This window comes from Numenius arquata, chromosome 9 (assembly GCF_964106895.1).
Source record: "Numenius arquata chromosome 9, bNumArq3.hap1.1, whole genome shotgun sequence".
Lineage (NCBI taxonomy): Eukaryota > Metazoa > Chordata > Aves > Charadriiformes > Scolopacidae > Numenius > Numenius arquata.
The window spans coordinates 26860755-26885836 of record NC_133584.1 but is presented as its reverse complement, the minus strand read 5'-3'; the positions used below and the strand labels follow the sequence as shown (position 1 = coordinate 26885836).

Here is a 25082-nt window from a genome sequence, read left to right as displayed (position 1 = left end):
TCATGAAAAGAGAGGCAGGATAAAACTGAAGCGACTGTAACAGTTCTAGTATAGTCAGGGGTGCTTGTGTTTTCTGGGCTGATGTTATTAATGAATTAACAAAAACAAATCAAGCACTAATAAATACAAAATCACAGTAACTACAGAAGAAAGGAACAACAACAAACCTCCCCACAGCTTCTAAGAATGACAAAGACTGATTTTTGCCAAAAAGGAATCAGAAAGAACTGAAGATTGTTAGCATTACTCTGCAAAGCCTGTGGGCCTTTCTGTTAAGTGATCCATGGCTACCTGCTCACCCTTGTTACCATCCCAACGAGACACAGCTGTGGGGACCTCGCCTGCAATACAAGCTGCATCAATTAACTTGTCTGTGCCTTTTTTATTTTTAATTCTCCCTGCACATTGTCTCATAGGTTTGTCCTTTTAGTTTTCTAACCCCCAAATGTCTAAGGAGGGGTCCAACAGTGGCATGGCTTCAGAATCCTGGTAAAACAGAGCATACTGGCACCCTCCAGTCCATTGTTCTTATATTCCTGAATGAACTGTAGACTTTCCCATTATAATTACTTTATCCCTCTGTGTTCAAAAGTATTCTCGTATGTTATTCCATACACTTTCATATATTCTCATATGTATGTGGCCAGATTTTCTAAAAGATATTCCAGTTGCTAATCTCATATCAGGATATGTCTCTGAGAATTGTTATGTTTGATTTGAGAAGTTCATGCCTATAATCCCATATCTAAGGACATCCTATTTTTACACATTTTAGGAGTGGCTGCAATGGCCCTTTCATTCAAGTACACAGTCACATAAGACGAAGCCAATCCCCACTTTTTTATTTAGGTCTGGTTTTGCAAGTATCCTTCTGGGGGTGGGGGGAAAAGGCATCTATGTTCTCAAGCTTGAGACCTGGAGTAGTGCCGTACAACTTGTTATCTTTACTGGTGCAAAGGAATTCCCTGTTCTAAGCCAGAAAGTTTCTTACGCAGTCCTTGAACAGTGCTGTACGAACACGGAATAATATTGGTTAGGTCCACCAGTTCTTTGCAACTGTGTGGGTTTTCTTGTTTGTTTGTTTGTTTTCTTGTTTGTGCTTTGTGTTTGGGTTTTTTTTTATTTTTTTTTTATTTTTTTTACCTATCTGCTGCTTTTCAGAAACGCCCAGCAAATAAACGAGAATCTATTTCTGGTTTGGATTTGCAAGGACTTGAGAATGGATATTCCCCAACAATGTTAAGGTCCCTGGGATCTCAGTACAAAAACCACCCACTAAGTCACTATTGTTATGGGGTTTGCTTATTGTTGCTTACAAGCCAGTCACCTACAACTCACTTCATTTGGGTGATATGTTTAAAGGGAATTTTCATAGGCTGAATTTGAAGGACGTATTCCCCAGAATTTATTATTCAGCAGAGCTTTCTCCTTTAGTTCTCCCCGCACTTCACCAATTTGAAACAAGCCTAGTGGGTGTAGCTACAATCGCTTTTCTCCAGCTGTGTGAGCATGCCTGGCCTAATAATTGTTCTATTTGAATCGGCATCAAGTACGGTCATGCATTTTGCATATCATATTAGATCGTTGGTAATCAAGTTCCTCCTGTTGTTACTAAATTGTGTGGGTATAAGTAGAAGTCATGGGGTTGATCTGTGCAACTCTTAAGTTCTGTCAGATGAGATCGATTCCTCCTTTTTACCAGAACTAGACCTGAGAGCTTTTACCAGGTGCTTGACGTGTTCTGTGTTGATCTACTTTATATTTACAAAAGTATTCTCTTCAGTTATTTTTAACTTGTAGTGGTATTTACATGAACTGTGTGAGTAGACTTTATATTGTGGCTAATGGAAAAAAAATTGTTTACCTTACCTTTCACAAAACAAAAAAAAAAGTGTCACAAAACAGATTCCCAACATGCACGTTAAAAGCAGAAGGGTATTGATAGAGCTCACAGCAGCCCATCTTCTCGCTGAAGCTGTTTCTTTTTTCTGGTGTTACCAAAGAAAGAAATTAAAGTTCTTCCAGACTTCCCCCACCCCGGGATATAGTACCATAAATCCAAAATCAACTGTTGCTGGTTTAGGCTGGGGGTTCTCTTGTTTTGTGTGTGTGCCAGGAAAACCTCTGGTCCTCTATCAATTCACATGTAGTACCACTTTACTCCTGTTCTAGCTCTTATAAGTGCTAGCCAGCTCAGGACGAGGACTCTTTCCAAATCACATTGCAAGAGTTCAAAATTAATTTGGACAGCTTATTAAATTTTAATGATTTGGGAGAGGGGGGCATAAGCAAACCCTGTATTTGCATAAGAGCTGGCCATTGAATTTTGCCTCCAGGAGCATCGTTCCTTTCCTCTTTTTGGGCATCTTCCCAACTGCCCACCGATCTGTGAGGTTGACAAGTATTACAGAAGTTCAGGCAGGGAGCCCCTCTTTCAAAAATTTGATTTATAGATCAAATCTTTCAAAAATAGATTGTTTTTAGCTTGGTAGTTTGTGGTATTATTGCTATTATTTAAGCAGAGGGATAGAAAAACTGCTGGAAAACACTGGTCTGTCCTGTTTCCTTGATGGCCTCATCCCCCATGCAGCCAAAGAAGTATTACTGTGACTTCCTAAAGGTGACTTGTTAGATCCATATGGCCTCTGTGGAGCTTTTCTTTGACCAGTGGAGCTTTTCTTTGACCAAAGCATTTCTGGCATTCTGTAATGAAAAATCTTTTGCCTGATGACAGGTAGATTGTTAATGCCCTTGCTGCTTTTTCTTGTTTTGAACCTGGAAGATGACAACTGCCTTTTCCCATAGATACTTTGTAGTTACTCCCCTGACAAACACTTTATCTTCACTCAGAGGTCTTCTGACAGGCGTTTCTGAGAAACCAGTACAGATTATTTCACTTTATCAGGCAAAGAATATAAAGTTCTCTCTTTTTTTTTTTTTTTTAAGCAATGTACAACCAGTGTTTGAGAGTTGATTAAAATACGCGATTCGGAGAATATCTTCCTGAAACAATCTCATGTTGTACAGCATGTCTGACATGATCACAGCAGTCCCTTCTGGTTTTAGTACCTACGAATCCAGTTTTGCCTTTATCTTGTCTGAGGTCTGCTTATTTTTGTGGGTCCCCACCTCATTTCTAGTGTGAATTGCGAGTCGATTCAGCACCTGGGCTTCCGGGGGTGCAGGAGTTCTGTCAGAACAGGACTTTTGGTTCGGTTTGGAACAACACAAAGCGAGTAGAGATGATCTGGGATTAGCGCTAAATATTCAAGCTGATTCTGAGCCAAACTGCTAATGCAGAAATACTGGTTCAGCTCTGTGCGTATTCCAGTTTAATTTGGGTTTAGTGAGAATGCTGCTGTACATACTTTTCTGGGAACAAGAATCTTACACACCTGAGTTACCCCTCTGACTTAACAAATCAACTAACATTGATGACCTTGGACTGTTTCTTACAGGAATACAAACTGATGATGGAATTGGTTTTTATTGATTACTTCTGTTTACCAAAAATATACACAAATTACTTTTTGACTGAACATGGAAAAATTTAATAGCAGGGGACTGTTTTCTCATGGTTTAAAGTCCTCTTGTAACTGTATTTAACCTCAAAATCCTTTCTTCTCTTTCACTGAATTGCATTGTGGGGGCTTCTTGAGAATCTGCCTGCAGAATTTTTGCTTTCTGTTGCATCTCTGCGACAATATTTAACTTAACAATTCTAAGAATACAGGACTGTAAGGATGATTGTGTCAGAACTATGCCCAGTACCCTGCTTCTAAAAGCAGGCAATGACAAATATGTAGGGAACGCTAATAATATTCTAAGCATATAGTGTTGTTTTCCTAGCATAGTCTCCCAGCTTCCAGCAACTTTTGTCTTGGGGACCTCCAAAGACAGCAGTGACACCTTTGCATTTTATAGTCTTAGATTTCTCCTCCATTGATTTATCCGGGTGCTTTCCAAACCCTTTTGGCACACAGGGTACCCCCCTGGTAAGTGGCTTCTTAGTTCAGCTGTGTAGCATGGAGAAGTACCTCTTCCTTTGTAGCAGACAATCCCTCTGCCTGTTCCAGCTGAAGCCTATAACGCTTGTGTTGGAACAGGGGGAGAATGGTTGTGTGAGCCGATGCAGGCAGAACGCAGGAACAACCACAAAACCACGGATTAAGGGCAAAGAACAAGTTTAATCTCAATACCTCATGGATCGGGGAACCTCTGAAGCAGCACCTGGGCAGAGGCAGGCAAGCAGGAGATGCAGGCACCGTGAGCGAGAGAGAGTCCTTGTTAGCAAGGTAGAGAGCGAGCGAGAGAGATCACACTTGCTGTTTGGGCCTGTATTTCAGGGATTCCGGCAGGCAGTTTTCTGCTGTGCTTTGATCTCTTCAACAGCAGGGCAGGAATCTCAGGCGTGTTCGATAAGGTGCCCCTGAGTCCATCCCAGGCCTGTGTTATCTAAGTGCACACGTTCTACTTGTTGAGCACACAAAACTAAGCAACAATTAGTGTGATAGATGTGTTTTCCAGCACCCCACATGCGCGTCACTTGAGCATGTTTACAGTCCTCCTCGCCAATCTTCCGTTACTTTCCCACAACGGTCAAACCCCAGACACCCCTTTCATGACACTCCTGATTTTGCAGGTGTCCGTCATTCTACGTCAGCTGTCCCTTTTCCAGGCTGAGGACCATTCATGTGCTGCTTTTATAGAATTCACTTCATGCGCTTGATCAATTCTGTTTTTGTCTCTCTATGTCTTTCTGGGTGTATATATATATACATACATATACACTAGAGAATATATAAAATCATATCTATGTATCTCATTTTCCAGTGTGGCACAAAGTGTGATAGAAGACCAGAGCTGCATGCAGTATTAGAGATGCAGATTTACCAGAGAGGTATTCTGTGGTATAAGGTGTTTTCTGTTTTGTTGTCTTTTGTAATCATTACTAAGTCAGTTTGCTTTTTGACCGCTGTTGAAAATGGAGTTGATGTTTTTGCAGAGGTAGTATGAACCTGTTCCTTTTGGCAACAGACAGTTGAAGGGTCTGACATGTATATATTCTCAGGATTGGTTTTCCCCAGTGTATCATTTGACATCTACTTGAAATTCATCTCTCACTGAGCTCTGTGAGGTCCTTTGGCAATTCTTCTGCCCAGCATCGTAACTGCTGTTAACCAAATCACTTGCTCTTGGCAGGAAATTGCACCTTAATAAGTCCCTTTTACAGATCTTTCACAGTTGTGATGAATGGAGTAGGTCCCAACTCAAGGAACAGAAGATATCCCAGCTCAAGAGTTCTGTGGGACTTGCTGGTAAAATTTTTTCACTGTGAAAATTTTCTTTTTACTCTTTATTTCCTAATCAACTGTTCATTCATGACAGGACTACACCCAGTACCCTGCTTCCAAAAGCAGGCAATGACAAATATGTAGGGAAGACTAAAAATATTGTAAGCATATAGTGCTATTTTCCTAGCACGGTCTCCCAGCTTCCAGCAACTTGTGTCTTGGGGACCTCCAAAGACAGCAGCGACACCTTTGTGGTTTATAGTCTTGGATAGATCCAATTTTCATCCAATGACAACTTAGTTTCAAGAGCCTCTAATAAGAGACATTCTCAAATGTCTCTGGAAATCCTAGTAATTATATGAACTGAATCTCCCTTGAGTATGTTTGAGTTCATTAAATAATGCCACTAGATCTGTATGGCATGAATTTCTGTACAAAACCTGTGTCAACTCCTCCCCAGTACGTCCTATTTATTTACATGTCCACTAATACTGGTTTTTTTTGAGTAGGTTTGGTTTTTTGCTATTTTGCTTCATAATTCATGTTGGATTTACAGGTTTACAGTTTTCTTAAGTCCCTTAATGCTTGCCTTAAAAATTGGCATTGCAATGGCCACCTCCTATGTGAATTTTTGGCTAGTGACTTGATATTTAAGTTAGTTCATCTCTGAATTACGTTACAACACTGAGGTGAAAACAACTTGTTCCTTGAGACTCGTTAGTATTAGTGTTAATGATTTGTTCTAGAACTTAATCTGCTCTTCAGGGTGAAACAGAACCTCCAATGTATCTTTTAATCAAATAACAAACAGGTATTTTGGTACAGGAATATTCTTGAGTTCCTTTGCACTGAATTCAGATGTAAAACAAAAAAAAATAATATTTGTTTTCTGCAATGGTTGTATAGTCTCTGAGTAATCCCTTTAATCTTGACTTGTCTCAGTGCCAGGTTCTCTGGCACGCTTCCATTTCCTCATGCATTTGAAAAAGAAGTTACTAGTTTTCATACTTCTAGCAAGTTGTTCCTAAAAGTGGGTGTTGTTTTTTGTTGGTTTTTTTTGTCTCTTCACTCTGTTTTTTTACATGTAACCTGCAACAGTTTACAATTCTGGTCTCCCCTATACTCCTCCATTGGGCAGAACTTCAACTATTTGAAGAATGCCTTTTTGCTTCTAGTAACCCCCATTGCTGTGCTGTTGAGGTGTGCCAACCTTCTCTTCCAGGATGGGGGTCTTTTTGAAACCCCTCTCTTCCCAGAATGCAGATTTCTAACCTTTTTGCACGTGACCGATGTTCAGCATGGCGGTAGTCTTCATTTCTGAAGTTGCAGAATTCCTCTTGACATTTACTTTTAATGAAGAAGCTGTTGTAGCCAGCCTGAATGATACTTAGCCAACCTGCAGCATACAAGTATTTCCTACTGAGGGACACCAGAGGCTTTTCCTTCAAACAGCCCCTGCTGTTTCCTTCTTGGGCTATTCCGTGATCAGGGAGAACTTAGGTGTCCTAGTTTCTGACTGGGAAGTGGCAAGTGCCTTCTGAGCTGCCGCAGAGGAGCAGCTATCTCACAGACAGGCAGGAACGCATCTCACATCTTGCAGTTACTCTGGCTGGGGGCTGGAAACTTTACAGGCTGAAACAGTCTCATGCAGGTAGGGTGTGGGTACTCCATGCCTTCCTTGGCTTGGTCTTCCCTGCCAAGGTCTCCCCAGGCCTTTGTGCCTAGAGGCAGGGTTCGAGGAGAGGGGCTACAAGTAGTGGAAGACGATTGAGTCAACAGTTACTGGGAAAGTGTGACACACGCGGGGATGAGACAGCATGACCCAAGTGTGCTGAGAGAGCTGGCAGGTGTCATAGTAAGGCCACTATCATCTTTGAAAGGTTATAGAGGACATGGTGGACAACAGGATGCCCATGAGCCAACAATGTGCCCTTGTGGCCAAGAAGGCCAATGGCATCCTGGGTGTATCAAGAAGAGTGTGACCAGCAGGTGGAGGGAGGTCATCCTCCCCCTCTGCTCTGCCCTGGTGAGGCCCCATCTGGAGCACTCTGTCCAGTTCTGGGCTCCCCACTTCAAGAAGGACAGGGAACTGCTGGAGAGGGTACAGCAGAGGGCTACAAAGATGATGAGGGGCCTGGAGCATCTCTCTGATGAGGAAAGGGTGAGGGACTTGGGGCTTTTTAGTCTGGAGAAGAGAAGACTGAGGGGGGATCTGATCAACACCTATAAATACTTAAAGGGTGGGTGTCAAGAGGATGGAGCTGGTCTTTTTTTCAGTGGTGCCCAGGGACAGGACAAGAGGTAACGGGCACAAACTGGAACAAAGGAAGTTCCATCTAAACATGAGGAGGAACTTCTTTCCTGTGAGGGTGGCAGAGCCCTGGAAGAGGCTACCCAGAGAGGTGGGGGAGTCTCCTTCTCTGGAGACATTCCAAACCTGCCTGGACACGTTCCTGTGCGACCTGCTCTGGGTGGACCTGCTTTGGCAGGGGGGTTAGATGAGATGATCTCCAGAGGTCCTTTCCAACCCCATACCATTCTGTGATACGGAGATCAGGGGAGATCCCTGATGACAGGGGAAAGGCTGATGTTACACCCATCTACAAGAAGAGTTGGGGAGGATAATCTGGGGGACTGTAAGGCACGTAGGCTCAGTTTGGTCTCTCAGGAAAATTGTGGAGCAAGTCTTCTTGGATGCCTTTTTTGGGCACGTGATAGACAAGATTGGAAATTGCCAGCATAGATTAACCAAGGGTAAATCATGTGTGACCAACCTCAGTGCCTTCTAATGAGGTGACTAGGTCTGTGGATGAGGGGAGAGCAGTGGATGTCATCTGCCTTGACTTGGGTAAGGTTTTTGACAGGATCTCTTACCGTACCGTGGTGAGGAGGGATAGCATGGTGGAGCAGGGCTGGTGCACTTGCCCCAGAAGGAGAGGCTGAGGGACTAGCCTTTATCGTTGTTAGCCTGGAGAAGACTTAGAGACACCCCTAATAGCTGCTTTCTGGTACCAAAGAGCCTGTCTGTCTCCTCACCAACCTCTACTGAAGTGCATAGTCAGAGGGCAAGAGACAGTTGTCCTGAACTGAAACAGGGCAGATGGGTACTTAATAGAAGGGGTGGGAGAAGAATTGGTTTCTCCACGAGGCCAGTCAAGCACTGGGACTGGAACTGGGACTGGGAAAGGTGTGCCAGCCTCCATCCTCACAGACTTTTGTGATCCAGCTGACAAAGCCCTGAGAAAACTGGTATGAATTCAGCGTTGACTCTGCTCTGAGTAGGAGGCTGGCCTGGAGCCTGAGAGCTGTTCCAAAACGAATTGTTATATGACAGCTTGTATATGCTACATAATCCAAGAATTTCCACTCTTGGAGATTCTTCTTCAGACTTATCCTTGTGATACCTACAGGGCCACGCTCCTGTCCTCCTTCATCCTTAAGAGTATGGATGCATAAGGCAATATTCACCTAGAACTACTTCGGTTCAGCCGACAGGTTGTCTCCTGGTGGCCAGTGTCCGAGGTGGGCTACAGGGCTACCAAGTAAATTGTCTGGAACACAGATGGCTGCGTTTTCAAGCCAGAGAGCTGCCCGGGAAGGGATGACATCACATCTCCGGATGGTGGATACGCTGCAGCTGGGTCGCTTGATCACTCCCTTTTGACGGGGTCTTTTTTATTTTCTTCGTGTGCTGTGACAAGAGCCAGCTCGCCTGTTGACGTGGGGAGGCAGAGCGTCAGCGCCTGTACACCACCGGGACAGTGTTTTCATAACAAATACTTTCTAGCGCTCGGAGGAGCGAGCGGGCGGCCAAGCTCCAGAGCTGAACGCTTCTGCCACCGTCTCCGCTCCTCAACTGCCGGTTTTCCACGGTCCCGGGGGTTTTTCCAAAGCCAAACCGCTGTCTCCCCAAAACGGAGACTGGGGAGAGTCGGTGCGTTTTCTGTCAGAGCTTCCCTGCTCAAAGACAAACGCATTGAGGAGGAGACCCCGGGCTGCGCGTCCGGCCGCCGCCTCTCGGTGCGGGGCCCGAGGACGCGGCAGGGGCTACCCGAAGATGGCAGCGCCCAGCCGGCTGCTCCCCCTTCCCGGGCGGGAGGGCACCGCCTTTACCGACACCCCCGGGACTCCCCGGCGGCCTGCCCTCCGTGCGAGCCCCTGCCCCGGTCTACCGGGCAAAGGGGGCCGGGGCCGATCGCCGCCTCGCCCCGGGGCTCCGAGCCAGGGCCGCGCGCAGGCGCCGTTGCCGCCGGCTGGCTCGCGACATGGCGGCGCTGCGCGTGCTGCGGCGGGCGGCGGGGGCGCCGCTGTGCCGGGCCGGTGCCGGGGACCGTCGGGCCGCTTCGGGGGGCTGCCCGGCGGCCTCCGTGCCCCAGCGCATCGAGGAGAAACGCCGCGCCGCCCTCCTCGGCGGCGGGCAGGCCCGCATCGACGCGCAGCACAAGCGGGTGAGCAGCCGGTACCCCCCCTCACGGCGGGGAGCCGGCCCGCTCCCTAACGGGGCGCTTCACCTCCGCCGCGGGCACGGCGGGCAGGGGAGGGGTAGGGGTAGGCGCGGCGGCCCCCGGGCTCCGGGCCGGGACCCGCTGTCTGCAGGGTAGGAACGGGGCGGTGCTGAGCCGGAGGGACGGCTCAGGCGGCCTTCCGCCGTCAGAGGGGAAACGGCGGAGTGCGGGGAACCGGGGGCGGCTTTGCCTTGCAGTTCAGAGGCCCTTTGCGGGGGAGCTTTACCGAAGCGGCGTTAGAGACGGCGTTACCTGTTAACTTCAGGCAGGAAAAAAAAAAAAAAGAAGAATAACTCCTTTACAATCGGCTTTGTCACCAGATGGGCTATAATGCATTTGTATGAGGGGTAGCACGGGCAAAAGTTGCGACTTCTGTCATGTGATGGCGAGTTCTAGGTTGCTTAACGCTTTGCAGGGCTTGGAGGCATGCCATCCAGCACAGCTTCAGCCTTTACACTGCCCTTGCAAGGCTAAGCTGGTCTTCTACGAAAGTGAGAGCAAAGAGCTAGAAGGAGGTGGAAATAAGGCAGAGGAAAAGACAGATGGGAAGGGTGACAACGGCTGGATTTTTAATCTCTTGCCTCTATTGTTCTGAATTTAGGCAATGCTGAGGGAGGTGGCGACATAGTTTTCCTATTTATTATTATTGTGTCTTGCTGGGATGTCTTTTGCTGTTCAGAGCAAGGACCTAGTGGTACCACGATGGCTTGTAGGCGTCGAGGAGGTGGTAATAGCCATTCACATGAAGACACTACGTGAATGAGCAGTTTGCCCATCAGGAGTCTCCCTCCCGCAGTTATACAACATCTGAAAAGAGCTACAGGCTTACCGAGTTACATTCAGGACACTGTCATACCAATGTGCAAGCATCTCTGCATGTCTAGGGGCCTCAAACATGTCATATTTTATACAAATTAAATCTATGGCTTATCTGCATTTGTTGATTTTCAGGAATTTTTTGACCTGTGGGTCAGAAGTTTTGCAAAGAAGCCAAGCTGTGTTTGAACATCATGTTGAGGGAGGGGCACATCATATCCTAAAGAAAGCAACCCGGGTGCCCTGACATGGACAGATACTTACCTGGGTTGGAAATAACAACAAATTTGTTTGGAAGGTTAAGATAAAAAGAACTTTGCAGTCATTTATTACTGCATGACATCATTAGTACTGAGCAGGGGACATGCATAACTGGTCAATTGATGACATTCTTGGCCCTTACTCTACTCTTGTGTGTCCAACAGAAAAAAAGAACAAAAGGATTTTGTCAGAAAAATCTCTGCAGGCTGTCGTATTTCCTTTTTCCTCTCATTTGCTATAGTCCAATATCGAGTGTGGTGGATCGAACCTTGAACTGTTGGTAAGGACTGGCTCAGCTGTGGCAGGATGCCATGTTTAAGAATAGAACAAAGGCCTTAACAGCGGCATTTAAATGTATAGGCAAAAATAGCTGTGATGCTGTTACATCTTGTTGGAAAGACCCTGAGATTGTTTCCTTTATCTTGTGGTAGTGCTGCTCCAGTAGTCCGTCTGGCTTGCATTATGTTTGTTGTTTTTAAGGAGTGTAATCACTATATGGGCTATTTCCAGCTTTGGGGGCATGCAGTTGCTTAATGGGCCAAACGTAGCAGATCAAGTGAGGTTATGTTTGATTAAACTACATCGGCTGGTGGTCATGTTTCAAGCCAGAACCAGCTGATGGCTATATTAATTGTTGTTTGCTCTGTTTCAGGGAAAGCTGACTGCAAGAGAACGAATTCTTCTGCTGTTGGACCCCGACAGTTTTGATGAATATGACATGTTTGTGGAACATAGATGTTCTGACTTTGGGATGGACTCTGATAAGAATAAGGTATTTTTATTTCATATAATTCTTGTTTCTTTGCCCTCTGGTTGAAAATAGCCTCTTCTGTTCGCATGTAATTTCTTTTGTTTTATTTTCTTCTTTTTTTGTTTGATTTGCAAATTTCTTTTTATTATTCTCATTTTCCATTTAACCGCTTACATGGTTTACTTTTCCATTATCTAAACTTGATACCTTTTTTATAAGGTCACCTGTTTCGTTCAAATACCTCCCCGGATATTGTCTTAGATTTGTATTTTAAATAATAGAGGAGGCTGCAGAGTTTTGTTGTTACAGCTTTGTCGTTCAAGTCAGATATGAAGAACAAATATGGGTGGATACTTCTGCCTCCCTACAGGTGACTTTAGAGTTATAGGTTGAAATAACTTAGATCCATATTTATGCCTGCCAGACTATAGAGTCAAAAAATCCTTTAGGGTCTTAAAATCTGATCTGTTTGGAAATTCAAACATTCATACTGGTCTGTTAGCGAGTTGTAATCTGCTTGCTTATGCAGTTTTCAGATACTGGGCTATGTATCCTGAACCAACGTGGTACATGAGGTTCAGCAGGTAGAGGGAAAACCTATGGCTCCCCAAAGTCTCTCACCATAACATCGATGTCTGATAAATCACTACATGGGAGAAGTATTTTGTTGCAATTCAGTACAGAAAGGACCAACGAACGTGCTGGGATGTGTAGGTTCAATGCCGATGTGTCTGTTCCATGTGAATCTTCCTGTAGCAAAAGGCCTGATTTGCTGTGGAATATTTGGGTTTGGGGTGTGCTGAGAAGCTGCTCCACGTGAGCCACTGCCCCATGCTGCATACAATGACTACAACTCCTGTTTATGCAGTTATTAAACCAGTTCAGTCCTTCAAGCTGCTGCATCTTACGGATGAGGGAGGGATCAGCAGGCTTCCACCAGGAGCAGCTGGGGCGTTGGGAACTGGCAAAGGTGAAGGATTTGTTTTGGTGGCCAGGAGACTGATGGGACTTGGTGCTGGGAAGGATATCGTGCTAGACCTCTCCCTCTTGCTGACTGTACGAGCAAACATTCTTTAAGTAATTTTTCACTCTGTTCCCAGCAAACTGAAATAATGGCTCTGTTGCCTCTCATCCTGCATCGCACAGTGTGGGTAACAAATTGCTGTTTCTGAAGATACGAGAAGCAGCGAAGTCCTGAGAGTGACAAGAGGGTTAATTTTTTCCTTGTCCTTCAGAATTCACCTTTCAGTGAGCTGCAGATTGTGTTTACAGAGCACAGTTTCACAACAGATGACCTAACTGTGGCCAGTGAGCTGGAATATTAGTTTACCATTGAATTTCTCTGAGTTCCTGGAACTTTCTGAAGGTAGGGTGAGACTCGTACTCGCATCCAGGCCATTCTGTGGGCTGCTTGGGCTTTTAGTAGTCATCTGGGTGAGACAGTGGCTGGAACTACAGGTGTGTTTCCTGCTGTTCTGTGTGCCAGGAACCAAGAGTGCTGTCTGCAGCGTGGGAAAAGGCTCCAGACTGGTATGACCTTCCTGAGAACAGATCACCTTGAGCATAAATGGCCCCTAGAGTGCACAATATGCTCTTTTTTTTTTTTTTTTCCCCCTCCAATACCAAACAGCAAAAAACATTTAAATGCCTGGGATTCCTTTATGACAGCTCAGTAAAGTTTCTTTCCTGCTGATGTCTTGAAAGACTTCTGTATGTTTCCTTTACTAAAAATTGAGACAACATAGATAAGCAGATTTTAGGATTCGCAGGCTCCACTACTTCTTTCAGCTCTTTCTTCTTCCCTTACTTACAGGGTGAAAAAAGGGACAGATCAAGTTGAAGTATTTGGGGTGACTAATTATATTTCTTGACCTTTCCAGGGTTGTTTCTTTTTTCCCCTTTATCAACACATCAAGAAAGGTTTGTGTGCTGTGTCCATTCTTTCAAAAACATCTGCTGGTCCTAATAAAAAGTACATCCTGTCTCTAAGGACATGACTTTCCTTAACTCCAGATGTGCTGAAATTTGAAGGGGAACTGCAAAATTCATGAATCTTTACACTAATGCACAACTAGTATGTGGTATTATTACCTCCTGTTTTTCTTTCCAGGGCTGGGGGAAATCTTTGTGGAACCACCCACTGCAAACCTGAGAGACCAGTCCTTTTGGAGAATCAGTCTTTGCGTTGACTCGATATAAGTTGGAGGGGGTTTTTAGTGGGCATCGTTGCTTCTTTGATTTTTTTAAAATTATTATTTTTAATTAATTGATTTGTTTTTTAATGCAGTATCCTGGAGACAGTGTGGTGACTGGCCGTGGACGGATTAATGGGAGACTGGCTTATGTTTTCAGTCAGGTATGGTTTCACTGGGTCTTTTTTAAATAGCATGAACTTATCCTTAGAAATAAATTTGCAATAGTTCAGTGTGGCCATGAAGTAACATACCTGTTTACTTTCTACCAATACGCACAAGATAGACATAACATCCCGTGGGAGGAAGCAGGGCACCCTCAGACAAGAAAAAGCAAAAAAGCATTTCTAAAAACTTTGTTGGGTGAGAGATGCAGTTGTGGGAAGGGTGAGGTGAAAAGAGCACGGAATGCAGAGCCAAAGAGAATGTTTTGAAAAAATGAAACTGTTATTACTTTGGCATAATATCATTGGATGCTGATATGCTGAGAGACTGGGGGAGTCCCGCAAAACCCCGTTTTTGATAACCGAGAAGTGAATTGATGGAAAAGTCACTGAGCACTCTGTGCTTCAAGCAGTTGCAAGCTTTGGCTCTGTCCCTGTGGTTGGGTGTGTGGGGATGAGCTCCTGCAGGCCTGTGGAGACCAACAAGTGTCAGTGGAGGAACTTTGTGGGTTTTGAGAACTGTCTTCGGGGTTTCAAGCTGCAGAGCGGGGGCTGTTTGCTGGAGATGACAACTGGAATTGCAATGAGTGGAATTCATGATAGAGGGCACTTGAGCAACTTTGAATTGTTGCTCAGTTTTGAGCTCTCTAATGTGGTGAAGGGATTGTGAGAGATACTGTACAAATAGATAAAAAAATATGTTAAAATATACTTTCTGTATTAAAAGACAAATATTTTAGAGGAAACACCATAGCTAAAGTTTTATCTTGGTTAGTTTTAACATAGTGAAAGAAAGGCTTTCTTTCGCATGGTTGGCTTCTCTGTTCTGGGCCACAAAGTCGCCTTTGTTCAATTTGCTATCATGGCCAAAATGATTGTTGCTCTGTGACCTTGGAGCAAGTCGTACACCCTGCCTTTTTTGTCTTGGATATGTAGTTCTTCCAAGGAAGGACACTGTTACGGGGCCTTACCATAAGATAGGAGCCCAACACAGACCTTAATTTTAGAACACAAGTAGAGAGCAGTTTTTCTGTTAAAAGAATTTAAATGTGCCATGTGTCTCTTCATGATACACCTTTTTTTTTTTTTAATATATAATTATATTTAAAGACCTTTTTCCCTTCCAAATCAAGATGCCACCTGAGGTGTTCCTTCCTTTGTGGTTCAACTGCTAGTCATAGTCATGCTCTTCTCTGTCCAAGTGGTTTTTAGGGCTTCTTTGAGAGTAAGACTCGGTGGGAATACATCAGAGAAACTCACCAGAAGTTGGCTCTGGGCTCTCTTGGTGCCAGTAGGTGTCAATATCCCCTTTCTCTTCTCGATCAGTCCCAGTCCCTCTTGTTGCTTGTTCAAGATCTTACTGCGGGGACCAACAGGCAGGTTTGGCTGCCGTAGTCCCTGTAGCACCCATAAAAGAATAATCGACTCTTGAAGCATAACTCACAATGGCATATTTTTCAGTTTTTGATTTCTGCCTGTTTGCAGGCATTTCGTACTGCTGCCCCTTGCGGTGAGACTCTCCTCACAGCTGAAACTTCTCCAGGCTACTCCAGTATTGATAACGTCCATGAAGGGGAACGTGTCTTTATAGAAAGAGAGAATGTTTCTGTGAAGGAAAAAAAATAAAAGCAAATGAGACGTAGTAAGTTTGTAATTTTAAATAGAAGCCGCTGGCAAATGTGTATAAAAGATCATTTTGCTTGTAAAGAAGGCTTGGATTGGACAGGATTGATCTGCAGGCCACGGTAAAGGAGTTGGGTTGCTTTGGAGCAGCATACCAAATACAGAACATTGTAGGGTTATACTGTTTACTTGCAACGTTTTATTGAAATTATTGTTTCCCTAATCTGAAAATTTGTTTTCCCTCCAGGATTTCACTGTATTTGGAGGTAGTTTATCTGGAGCTCATGCCCAGAAGATCTGCAAGGTAATACTTCACAGGAGAAAATAAACCAAAAAATTGTCAGCATCTTTTTTATTTTTTTTTTTTCTTTTTTTAAATTCTGTTGTGTCGATGACTCTGGAAAAAATGATTTGTGACTGACTTTAGTGGACTTTGGTGTGTGTCACGGCAACCTGAAAATGCCTATCTCCTCAAGTCAGTTAAGATGTGAAAGCACAGGTGAGCAGAGGGGTCCCTTTGGAAGCTTTTCAACTGTAAGGGAGCTTTTCCAAGTAATACTCGCTTTGTTTTAAATTAAGTTGCCTTTTCTACTGCGCTGCCAAAGACAAGAGAGACTTGCGAAGTACAAATATAAATTAACTAGCTGTTGCGTACGGGAGAAATGTGAAATCACTTGGGAGAAACTTTTTCCTATAAACAGTGCTATGTGGAAGTGTGTAGTATTTATAAAAAGCAAATGTAACAAGTAAACAGTCTGAACATAAACAGTTTTACAACTTGGAGGTCACCTTGATACTCAGAGCTTCTGTTATCAAGCACTTGTGGCTATTTATTCTCATTTGTCTGCTCGTCTTGCTGGAAAAACTGGTGTTTGCATCCCAGGGGGGAGGAGAACAAGAACTTTTTCGTACACGAGTGGTCAGTGGTGTGGGATGGTAAAAACTTCCCGAGTTTTCTTGCTAGGGAATCAGAAACAAGGTTTTTAGTGCACAAGGCCTTTTCTCTTGATGGAAATAACTACTTTTTGGCAGAGACTCCCATCAGTGAGGAGGTATAAAACTGGAAAACACAAAGACTTTGGGCTTGATAGTAACTGCTTGGCTTTACCAAGTCTCGATATTGGGAAAGCCTAGATACTACCCATTCGCATTGGAGCTTTGCAGTGTCTCTTTGTATTAGGGAGGGATGTGATGGTACTTGAATGATGGGGTGCTTTCTACTGGTTTTTTTGGTCTTATTTCTAGAGAAGCAGGGAGAATGCTGGTAGCAGAACTAGAAAGCAATGCGAGTCCTTCCTGGTCGGTACTGTTCTTGGTTGGCATTGATGTCAGTGGTAGGCTCCAGAGGTTGAAGTCTCTGGATGCATCAATTGCTTTGGGGTTCGGAGTCTTTGAGGCTGCAGCCTGGGCAGTGGAGAGCTCAAAAAAGACTGGCTGTGTGGTGTGATATCTGTCTCTAGTTTTTCTTACTTCAAGTTTTTCTTACTGGGCTGAATTCTGGGAAGCAGAAATCTGTTGTAGAAGACTGTTTGGCTCCTGCAAACCTTATTGGTGGCTTAAGGGATGTAAAATGCCAAGGAACATGGAAGTGAAGTTGCTGTCCCTTGGCTGGACTTCCCTGGAGATCTGCCCCTTTGATGATAATCATTTCCCATTTGGGATTTTTTCCTGGAGTCACAGAGAGGTAGCAGTATTTGGCATCTTGATTTGGCTCCAAGCTAGGTAGGTCTGGGCTACAGATTGCCTGTTACTTTTGCAGAAGAGCCTTGTGGTCTTTCAGACCACATTAAATGCCTACGATGGTTTCCCTGAAGCGACAGAGATGTAGTTTGGCTCTTCTGAGTAATAGGTGCCTGCTTGTGGTGGGGAACGCTTTGAAGCACATGTATATCTGTGCATCTGTGATGTCATGTTTCAAGGAGATCGTCGAGTCCATGAGATGAAGAAAAGTGGTTTTTGAAAATGAATCCTGAAATGTTCCCTCCAAATACTGGTATGGCAAAAAAAAAAAAAAAAGGTCTGGGCTCAAATACACTAGTACATTTTCAGTAGTCTGAATGTGCATAGTGAGGTGTGTTTTTCAGTGCCTGGAAAAGCCTTGAAATAAGTAATTAACCCATATATAAGCCCCCAGAAAACAGCAAAACGTGTCAGTGAACTTGTTTCATTAACCTCTCCTGATAGGGTAACAGGCATTCTAGGAAGAAGCAATAAATGTCAACTCAGCTCATTTTTAATAAGGCGTTTGACAATGTCTTGTGTAACATACACATAAGCAAACGAGGCCACTCATGGCTTGCAGAGTCTCTGTTTGCAATCCAAACAGATGCTTTTTTAAATGGGGGATTGTATTTAAATTGTAAAGTCATTCTGTGTCTGCCGCAGTGATATTTCAACTTTTAAATGGACATCCAGGAACAAAGCACGAAGAACCTCTGTTTTACATTGAATGGCTGCAAGTAGGAAGAAAGGCACTTTAGGACTCTACAGAGATAGCTGTGGCCAATTCGTGTCCCGGCTGGAATTTTGGTACCACTAAGATACCGTTGATTTGAATGGAACTGAGTGTGGTTACTGTGTTTCTAGGCAATATAATATTCAAGGTTGGTGCTGCAAGCACTCTGAAAAACAGGACTGGAGTTTAAGAAATCTTAAGAAGATTGTCTGAAATAAGATATAATTCTTTAACAAAGATTGAAAGGGCTAGTAGCAGGCAGGGAAAGCAACTTTGAAATTCAAAATGGGGATTGACTGACAGTGTGTAGTTTTAGAGAAAATAATTTAGGAGCTAAAGCAGATCTTAGTGTTAAAGCAGAACTTCATAATATATCTGTGCTGTAGTTTTACTAAAATGGCAAACGTTTTACTGGGATCTAATAAGCAGGAATACTTTATGTAAGGAATGTAAGGAAATCAATCCTCCCACTTATGCAATGCTCCAGCACAGGCTTATGATCTTGAGGCAAGTAACCAAAATGATCAGAGATCTAGAAAACACGATGTAGGAAGAACAACGTGATTGAGTTGATGGTGTTTAGTCTAGAAACACGAAGGGAAATGAGAAGGCTGAAGGAAGACTTGAGGTACTTGAATGTTTATGAATGCAGAAGCAAAGTGTTGTTAATTGCTTTCCCTGTCTACTATATATCGAGAAAGAAGTAATGTTTCTAAATTTCCAGAGGAAAGATTTAGTTTAGTCTTCTCAAAGAACTTCTAAGAAGGATAATCAAGCATTAGAACACACTGCTTAGGGAGATTACACAATCACCACTGCAATAAACTTTTAAGATCAGATTAGACATGAATAAAGGAGGGTTTAAGGTGCGGTTGATACTTCTTATGAACAGAGATAGATTGGACTTCTCTGGTCCAAACTCCTGCGATTGTGTCACTTTTAGCACGGGGTTTGGATAATGCAGTGAGTATGGAGGTGCACAGCTAGAAAGGTGGGCTGATATTAAAGGTTGTGAGAGGGATTAAAAGTGTATCTTTTAGCCTGCGGTCTGAAGAGTCAAAACATAATACCCCAGTAAGAAGATAGTGACTCTGAAAATTAATACAAATACAGGAGAAGCTGAGAACTATGTATACAGTTCAAATCCTGGCACGAATGGATTTTTTTTCTAGGGGATGTATGTTTTTGGAGGTGATTGCTTTGGGAGTTTGGCGTAGCTGGGTCGATAATGAGGAGTTTATATTCATCGCCAGGTCATGGATCAAGCTGCCCTGGTTGGAGCCCCCGTGATTGGGCTGAATGACTCTGGAGGAGCCCGTATCCAGGAGGGAGTGGAGTCCTTGGCAGGCTACGCAGATATATTTTTGGTAAGTAGGCTGCTGGGTGACCCGGAAGCTTAGCATCCACAAAGATTGGACAGAGTCTTTCTTTAATAAAGTCTGTGTTTGTAAGTAGACTTTTAGGTTATCCATCCTATTTCAGCCACTGTTACCTGGTAGATAAAGCAGCATATTTGGGGGCTTGTGAGACCTGAAATGTCCTCTTGGTTCTCTTCTTGGCTTTGGGCAAATAACTGTACCTTTTTGTTTCATTTACTCATGTGTTAAACAAGGGTGATGCTGAGCCTTGTAAAACACTGTGATGCAATGAAAAGCTCTGTAGGAGTCGCACTATATAGTGCTCTTTGTCATAAGAATGGAAGAGCAGGCAATTTACTTAATTGGAAGAAACCCCCAAGCAACTGTTTAACTTTCTGATTCACACTTAAGTATAGATTGCGTGTGTTGGGATGTAATTTCTGTTGAGTGTTTATCTGTCTTGTCTGAGACAGGTGGACAGGCTGTGTTTTGTTAGGTGACTGATGGTTGTGATCCACCACCAGCTGTCTTCACGTCTCCTCTGAAATACAGACAAGTTAAGAATTTCACACAGCAGATTTGTTTTCAATAGGGCTGATAAAAGGTGAAAGATTTCCACTGCAGAAGGAGGGACCTAAAGTAAATCAAACACTATGTACTTGAAGAAAACTTGAGAAACTCGGATCAGAAGCATCAAGTGCCTGTTCTGTCAATATGGTAGGTCAGGGAGGGAAAAAAGTTTTAAAAAAAAAAAAAAAAAAAGCAAGTCAGAGGTTCCTGTTCAAATAACAATACAAACTACAGTGTTATCCTTCCCATTTGGGGACATCCAATACTGATTGGACTGGTGAAAGTTTTATGTTTCTATAGTACTTTTGTGGCTAATGTGAGAGTTTTTCCTCTAAACATGTTACTGATAATTTTTTCACTGAAATGACTTAATTTTACATGCCTACCAAAGCACACAATTTTAAAGTAAGTGCACAAAACGTCAAGGTGACGGTGCTTTCAGTAGGAATGGGAGCGGGTGGGATGACAGGTTGGTCAGATGCTAACAGTCTTCTGGATTAGTGCAGTCTGGGATGATGCAGTTGAACAGAAGTCACGAGCAATGTAAACTCTGAGCAATGGTGTACCTCTATGTTCAAATTTCAAGTACATACACTTCTTACCACTCCAGGCTCAGTGAAGGTGTTACCCCTGCAGCGTCTGTTGAGGTTGCACGTTCCATCTTCCTTTACAGTCCTTGCACGGGATATGAAATCAAGTGTAGGGGAACAAAGAAGCAGAACAGTAGCAACAAAGTGATTTTGGTTCTGTCAAGACGTTCTCTCCAGCTATTTGTCTCTCAATAAATAAAGCAAACCGTCCTCTCCTGTTTGTGATTGCACAGATTCTGCAAGAATTCACACGGACTTAAAGATGCACTTTTTTTTTTTAAAAAACTTAGATGTCTTTTTTTTTTTTTTGTTGCAGAGAAATGTTCTGTGTTCTGGGGTAGTTCCGCAGATTTCCCTCATTATGGGTCCTTGTGCTGGTGGAGCTGTGTATTCGCCTGCTTTAACTGATTTCACATTCATGGTAAAGGTAAGGGTGCAGTATATTTTGACCTGCTGCCGTTGGACTAGATGATCTTCAAGGTCCCTTCCAACCTAGAAAATTCTATGATTTTATGATTGATCAGATGCAAACTAACCCCACATGAAAGGGTTTTTTTTGAGATGGTCTCCTACTTCGAATTAATTTTATTTTTCACAAAAATCAAGAATAACTTTCCCAAATAACCTGTGAATAAAAATCCACAGAAAATGCAATTAATATAATGCATTAAGGACTTTTAAGAAATTTGTCCGTGTTCTACCGTTTTCTTTTTTTGGGGAAAGTTTCTAGAGACTCTGGCTTTTCCTTCAGTGCTTTTGCAGCTTGGGCCTAGCATTTACTGTGTGGTTTTGCTTGTTTTCCCTCCCCCAGGATACATCCTATCTATTCATCACTGGCCCGGATGTAGTTAAGTCTGTTACCAATGAAGATGTCACCCAAGAGCAGCTCGGGGGCGCGAAGACACACACTGCTGTATCTGGTGAGAGCTGGGTAGTTTTTTTTAACATACTATCGATTCTTTAAAGTAAATGACATAGTTGTAGCTAAACAGCTGATTGTCTAATGCAAATTTTTTGTACTCATGAGTGTCACGAGATTAAGTGATCAAACTCACAGATCTTATACTGTATAGGGTTCTCTTGCCCTGTGCTGAAATAATGGAAAACGGAATAGGAGAAGTGGGAGTGTGGGAGAGTTCTGGATTTGGCAGAGAACGTAGCAAATCCACAAAAGATTCCAGAAGTGGGAAGATTGTTGGAGGTTAAGGCTTAGCAAATCAGGCTTGGGGTGGTTTGTTTTTTTTTTTGTTTATTGTCCAGAAATTTGCATGGGTTGAAAGATTCTTAACAATCCCTTGTTTGCATACAAACACAATTGATTCAACTTCTTAGCTATAAACCAAGTGGCAATGTGAGATGAAGCGCTATTTTTCTCCCCCCCCGCCCCGGGAAAACTTGGTGACTCATTAATTTTGAGCTTGAGGCTCAAAATTACTGTGGTATCTCAATGAACTGATGGTGAACCAAAACCACGCACAGAGACACTGCTCACATCCAGCCTTTATAAAAGAACTTGGTAGTCCAAAGCTTGAGTGCAGCACAGTAACCTGGATTGAATTCCAGAATTCAATCTGACAGCTGATAAACCAGTTTACAGTATTTTAAATAGGAGCTCAACGATCCAGACTCATTAAGGAGGAAGTCTGATACAGCCACACATTTTCTAGGTATTTTTAGCTGGTCAAATGCGGTGGCTTAAAACTCCTGATTGTTAATAGCTCAGGCTTAAAAATTCTTCCTGTTACTTCTTTGTATCTTTATTGGTACATCTTGAAAATAAAACCTTGCAAAATAATGTCAATAACTGCTTAACTGTTTCTTTCCAGGAGTCGCGCACAGAGCCTTCGAGAATGATATAGATGCTTTACTTAATCTCCGCGAGTTCTTTAATTATTTACCTCTTAGCAACCGTGATCCAGCTCCAGTGCGTGAATGCCATGATCCCAGGTAAGAGGAGACTGGCTGCAGAGACGCGGTCTCTGACCTGTTGGGTAAATTCTGTTTGTGAAGGTTGTTGGTGGGGAAGCAACGAGGAGGCGGAGGCAGAAAGTTTTCTGTATTAGGTACTTGTCTGTCAGGCTCATTGTGTGGTTGGCAACACAACAAAGGAAGGACTCGAGTCATTTCAAGAGGAGAAAAATGTTGAGCGTCTGGACTTTTATCAGAGACTTTTTCAAGAGATAGAGGGAGAGCCAGGGAGCCAGCGCGGGGCTGGCTGAGCACACAGCCTTGCTCGTGGTGTTAAAGACAGAGAATGTTAGCGGAGTCAAAGCAAAGCAGTTTGACCTGAGATCCAGTTGCACCCCCCAGTTCAGCCCTTTCTATAGGGAACCCATAAGGGGGTTGTCGCCCTCTTCTGTATGGGAGCTGCTCCTGAATTTGGTCCTTTCAGTTCTATAGATGCGTGATCTATGTCTTGAGGTTCCTGCGTGCATGAAGGTTTTAACATGCGAGTTGGGCAGGTTATCTTCTCTTCATGCTTCGCTGTTCTTTGCAATATCTTTGAAGCAATTTGTTTGGGGAGGTTTTTTGGATCGATTTGACAGATCACTGCTCTGGTATCTGAAATACATTGTTCACTATTAGAGAAATAAATTTGCCAATTGCTTTTAGAGAATGGTCAGATGGGTCAATTAATTACTTGTACTAATTTTTCTAAGATGTGGTATTTATTAAACTGGAAGACTGTTCTGGTTTGATAGTGACAAACCAAAGCAAATCTCTTAGATGAATTTGTAGATTGGGAGGATTATCTCTGAGGTTATCATGTTCCTTGTAGGCATTCAACAAGCTGTACTGGGATAATTACCCTCTATAGACTTGAATGGGATATTTTAATTTCATTATAGAAACAACAGTCTGGATTTTTTAATCAATGATGTGCCTCGTAATAGGCAGTTTATTTTCATGTGAGAAGCTGTCAATTACGTTGTACCTACTAAGGTATGAGATTAGTTCTTTATTTTCTTCAGGGAGGCAGTCTCTTAAATAGCACTGGCTACTTTATTAGAGGATAACAGTATAATAAATGCTCAATAATTTGTACTAAGAACTTCAATTTAGTAGTCTCTGTACATGCGAAGAGAGATCTATTTGTTAAATTTGCCTGGTTTTATAGCAACATCTCCAATATTTCTTCCATTTGTGGTCTTAATGCTTACATGGGTAATATTTCATCTGGACATACTGACATCTTAATTGACTCCTTTCACTTTGAATTGCTGTGTTTGATCCCTACCCCTGCTCTAGTCAAAGCCCATCCCTCTACAGTCATTTCTTTCTTTTTGCATCATTTTCACACCATAAAAAATTTCCATGAATAATAAAAATTAAATTAAACATACTTTTGTCTTCCTTGTTAAGTCCAGAAGCTGATGGGGTTTTTTTTGTTTTGTTTTGTCTGTTGGATTTTTGTTTCTCTGGGTGGGTAGGTTCTTTGTGGTGTTGAAAAACGTCAGTCTTGGTCGCTGAAACTTCTGTCACAGAGTTTTTGATGTCAGGGACCGGGTTCTAAAGAGTTAGAAGATTCCTTATAGTACCAAGGTGACTAATAGTGAATATGCTCTCTACCTTTGAAGGGTATCTAGTTCATTGCATTTAGTATATTGTGTGGTGGGATTTTTACCTTTATGTGTCGTTGACTATAATCAAATTTCCTTTTCATTAAAGCCTGAAGCATGCATACAGATTTCTGGAGGAGGTTATTGTCAGTTCTTGGTAACTGAGTGCAGATTCCCTTTTGTATTGAATGAAAACCAGTATCGATCTGGGTGAGAGTGACTTAAGCTGTTGCAGGCCCCAGATGACTGTTTGGATGATGAGCAGCAGCGGTTCCTTCCTGATTAAGTGGGATCTGTAAGAAACACAGCTCTCAGCCTCTGAAGTCCAGTGACTCTATTAGCAAGCTCCAGATATTCTTTATCTGTGATGGTCTGAAGGAGATTTTAAAACTTGTGGTATCCTGGGTAATGTCTTCATTTTGATTGTAGCTATTCATTTTAGTGCCCTTATAATTTCCCTCAGTACTCTACAGCCCTGTGAATTTATAGGAGTAATAATTTTCCTTTTTCCACTTTCCTTATCCTTTGGGATACCACAGGTAATGGACAGAACTTAGAGCACATTCTATGGACGAGAAAAAGTTTTAGTATCTTTTGCAGCTTGGGGTTTAGTATGTTAAAATTGATTGCTTTCATCAGGTTAAGGTTTCATTATATCATTTTATGGAAATATTTGCAAGCCATACTCTTAATCATGTGGAGAAAATACTTGAGGCATTGCTGCCAGTTTTATTCTATTAATAGAGGCATCTCTTTTACTCTCTCGGCAAGGAGTTGTGCCTGCCTGGTCCTGTGTGTGTGAGGGAGCACAGAGACAGCCTGGGGCTCGCATTATTAGTTTTTCCCTGATCTTGACGAACTGCAGATCACTTCCTTCGGTTTCAAATTGGGTGTCCAGAGCCTTGTGTTGTATTGTTGTAAATGTACTAAATCACGGCATTGT

At 43.0% G+C, this 25082-nt stretch overlaps 1 protein-coding gene across 2 annotated transcripts in view; it reads left to right on the top strand.

Moving 5' to 3' along the window:
• Positions 1 to 9545: 9545 nt before the first annotated feature.
• PCCB (propionyl-CoA carboxylase subunit beta) overlaps positions 9546 to 25082 on the top strand; it is a 28996-nt gene continuing 13459 nt past the window's right edge. For both annotated transcript variants that reach the window (XM_074153158.1, XM_074153159.1), the window contains exons 1-8: positions 9546 to 9742; positions 11529 to 11648; positions 13915 to 13983; positions 15854 to 15910; positions 19315 to 19428; positions 20896 to 21006; positions 21391 to 21499; positions 22406 to 22526. In XM_074153158.1, the coding sequence (XP_074009259.1) occupies positions 9560 to 9742; positions 11529 to 11648; positions 13915 to 13983; positions 15854 to 15910; positions 19315 to 19428; positions 20896 to 21006; positions 21391 to 21499; positions 22406 to 22526 (884 nt within the window). In that variant the 5' untranslated portion in view covers positions 9546 to 9559. The remainder of the gene's footprint in view (positions 9743 to 11528; positions 11649 to 13914; positions 13984 to 15853; positions 15911 to 19314; positions 19429 to 20895; positions 21007 to 21390; positions 21500 to 22405; positions 22527 to 25082) is intronic.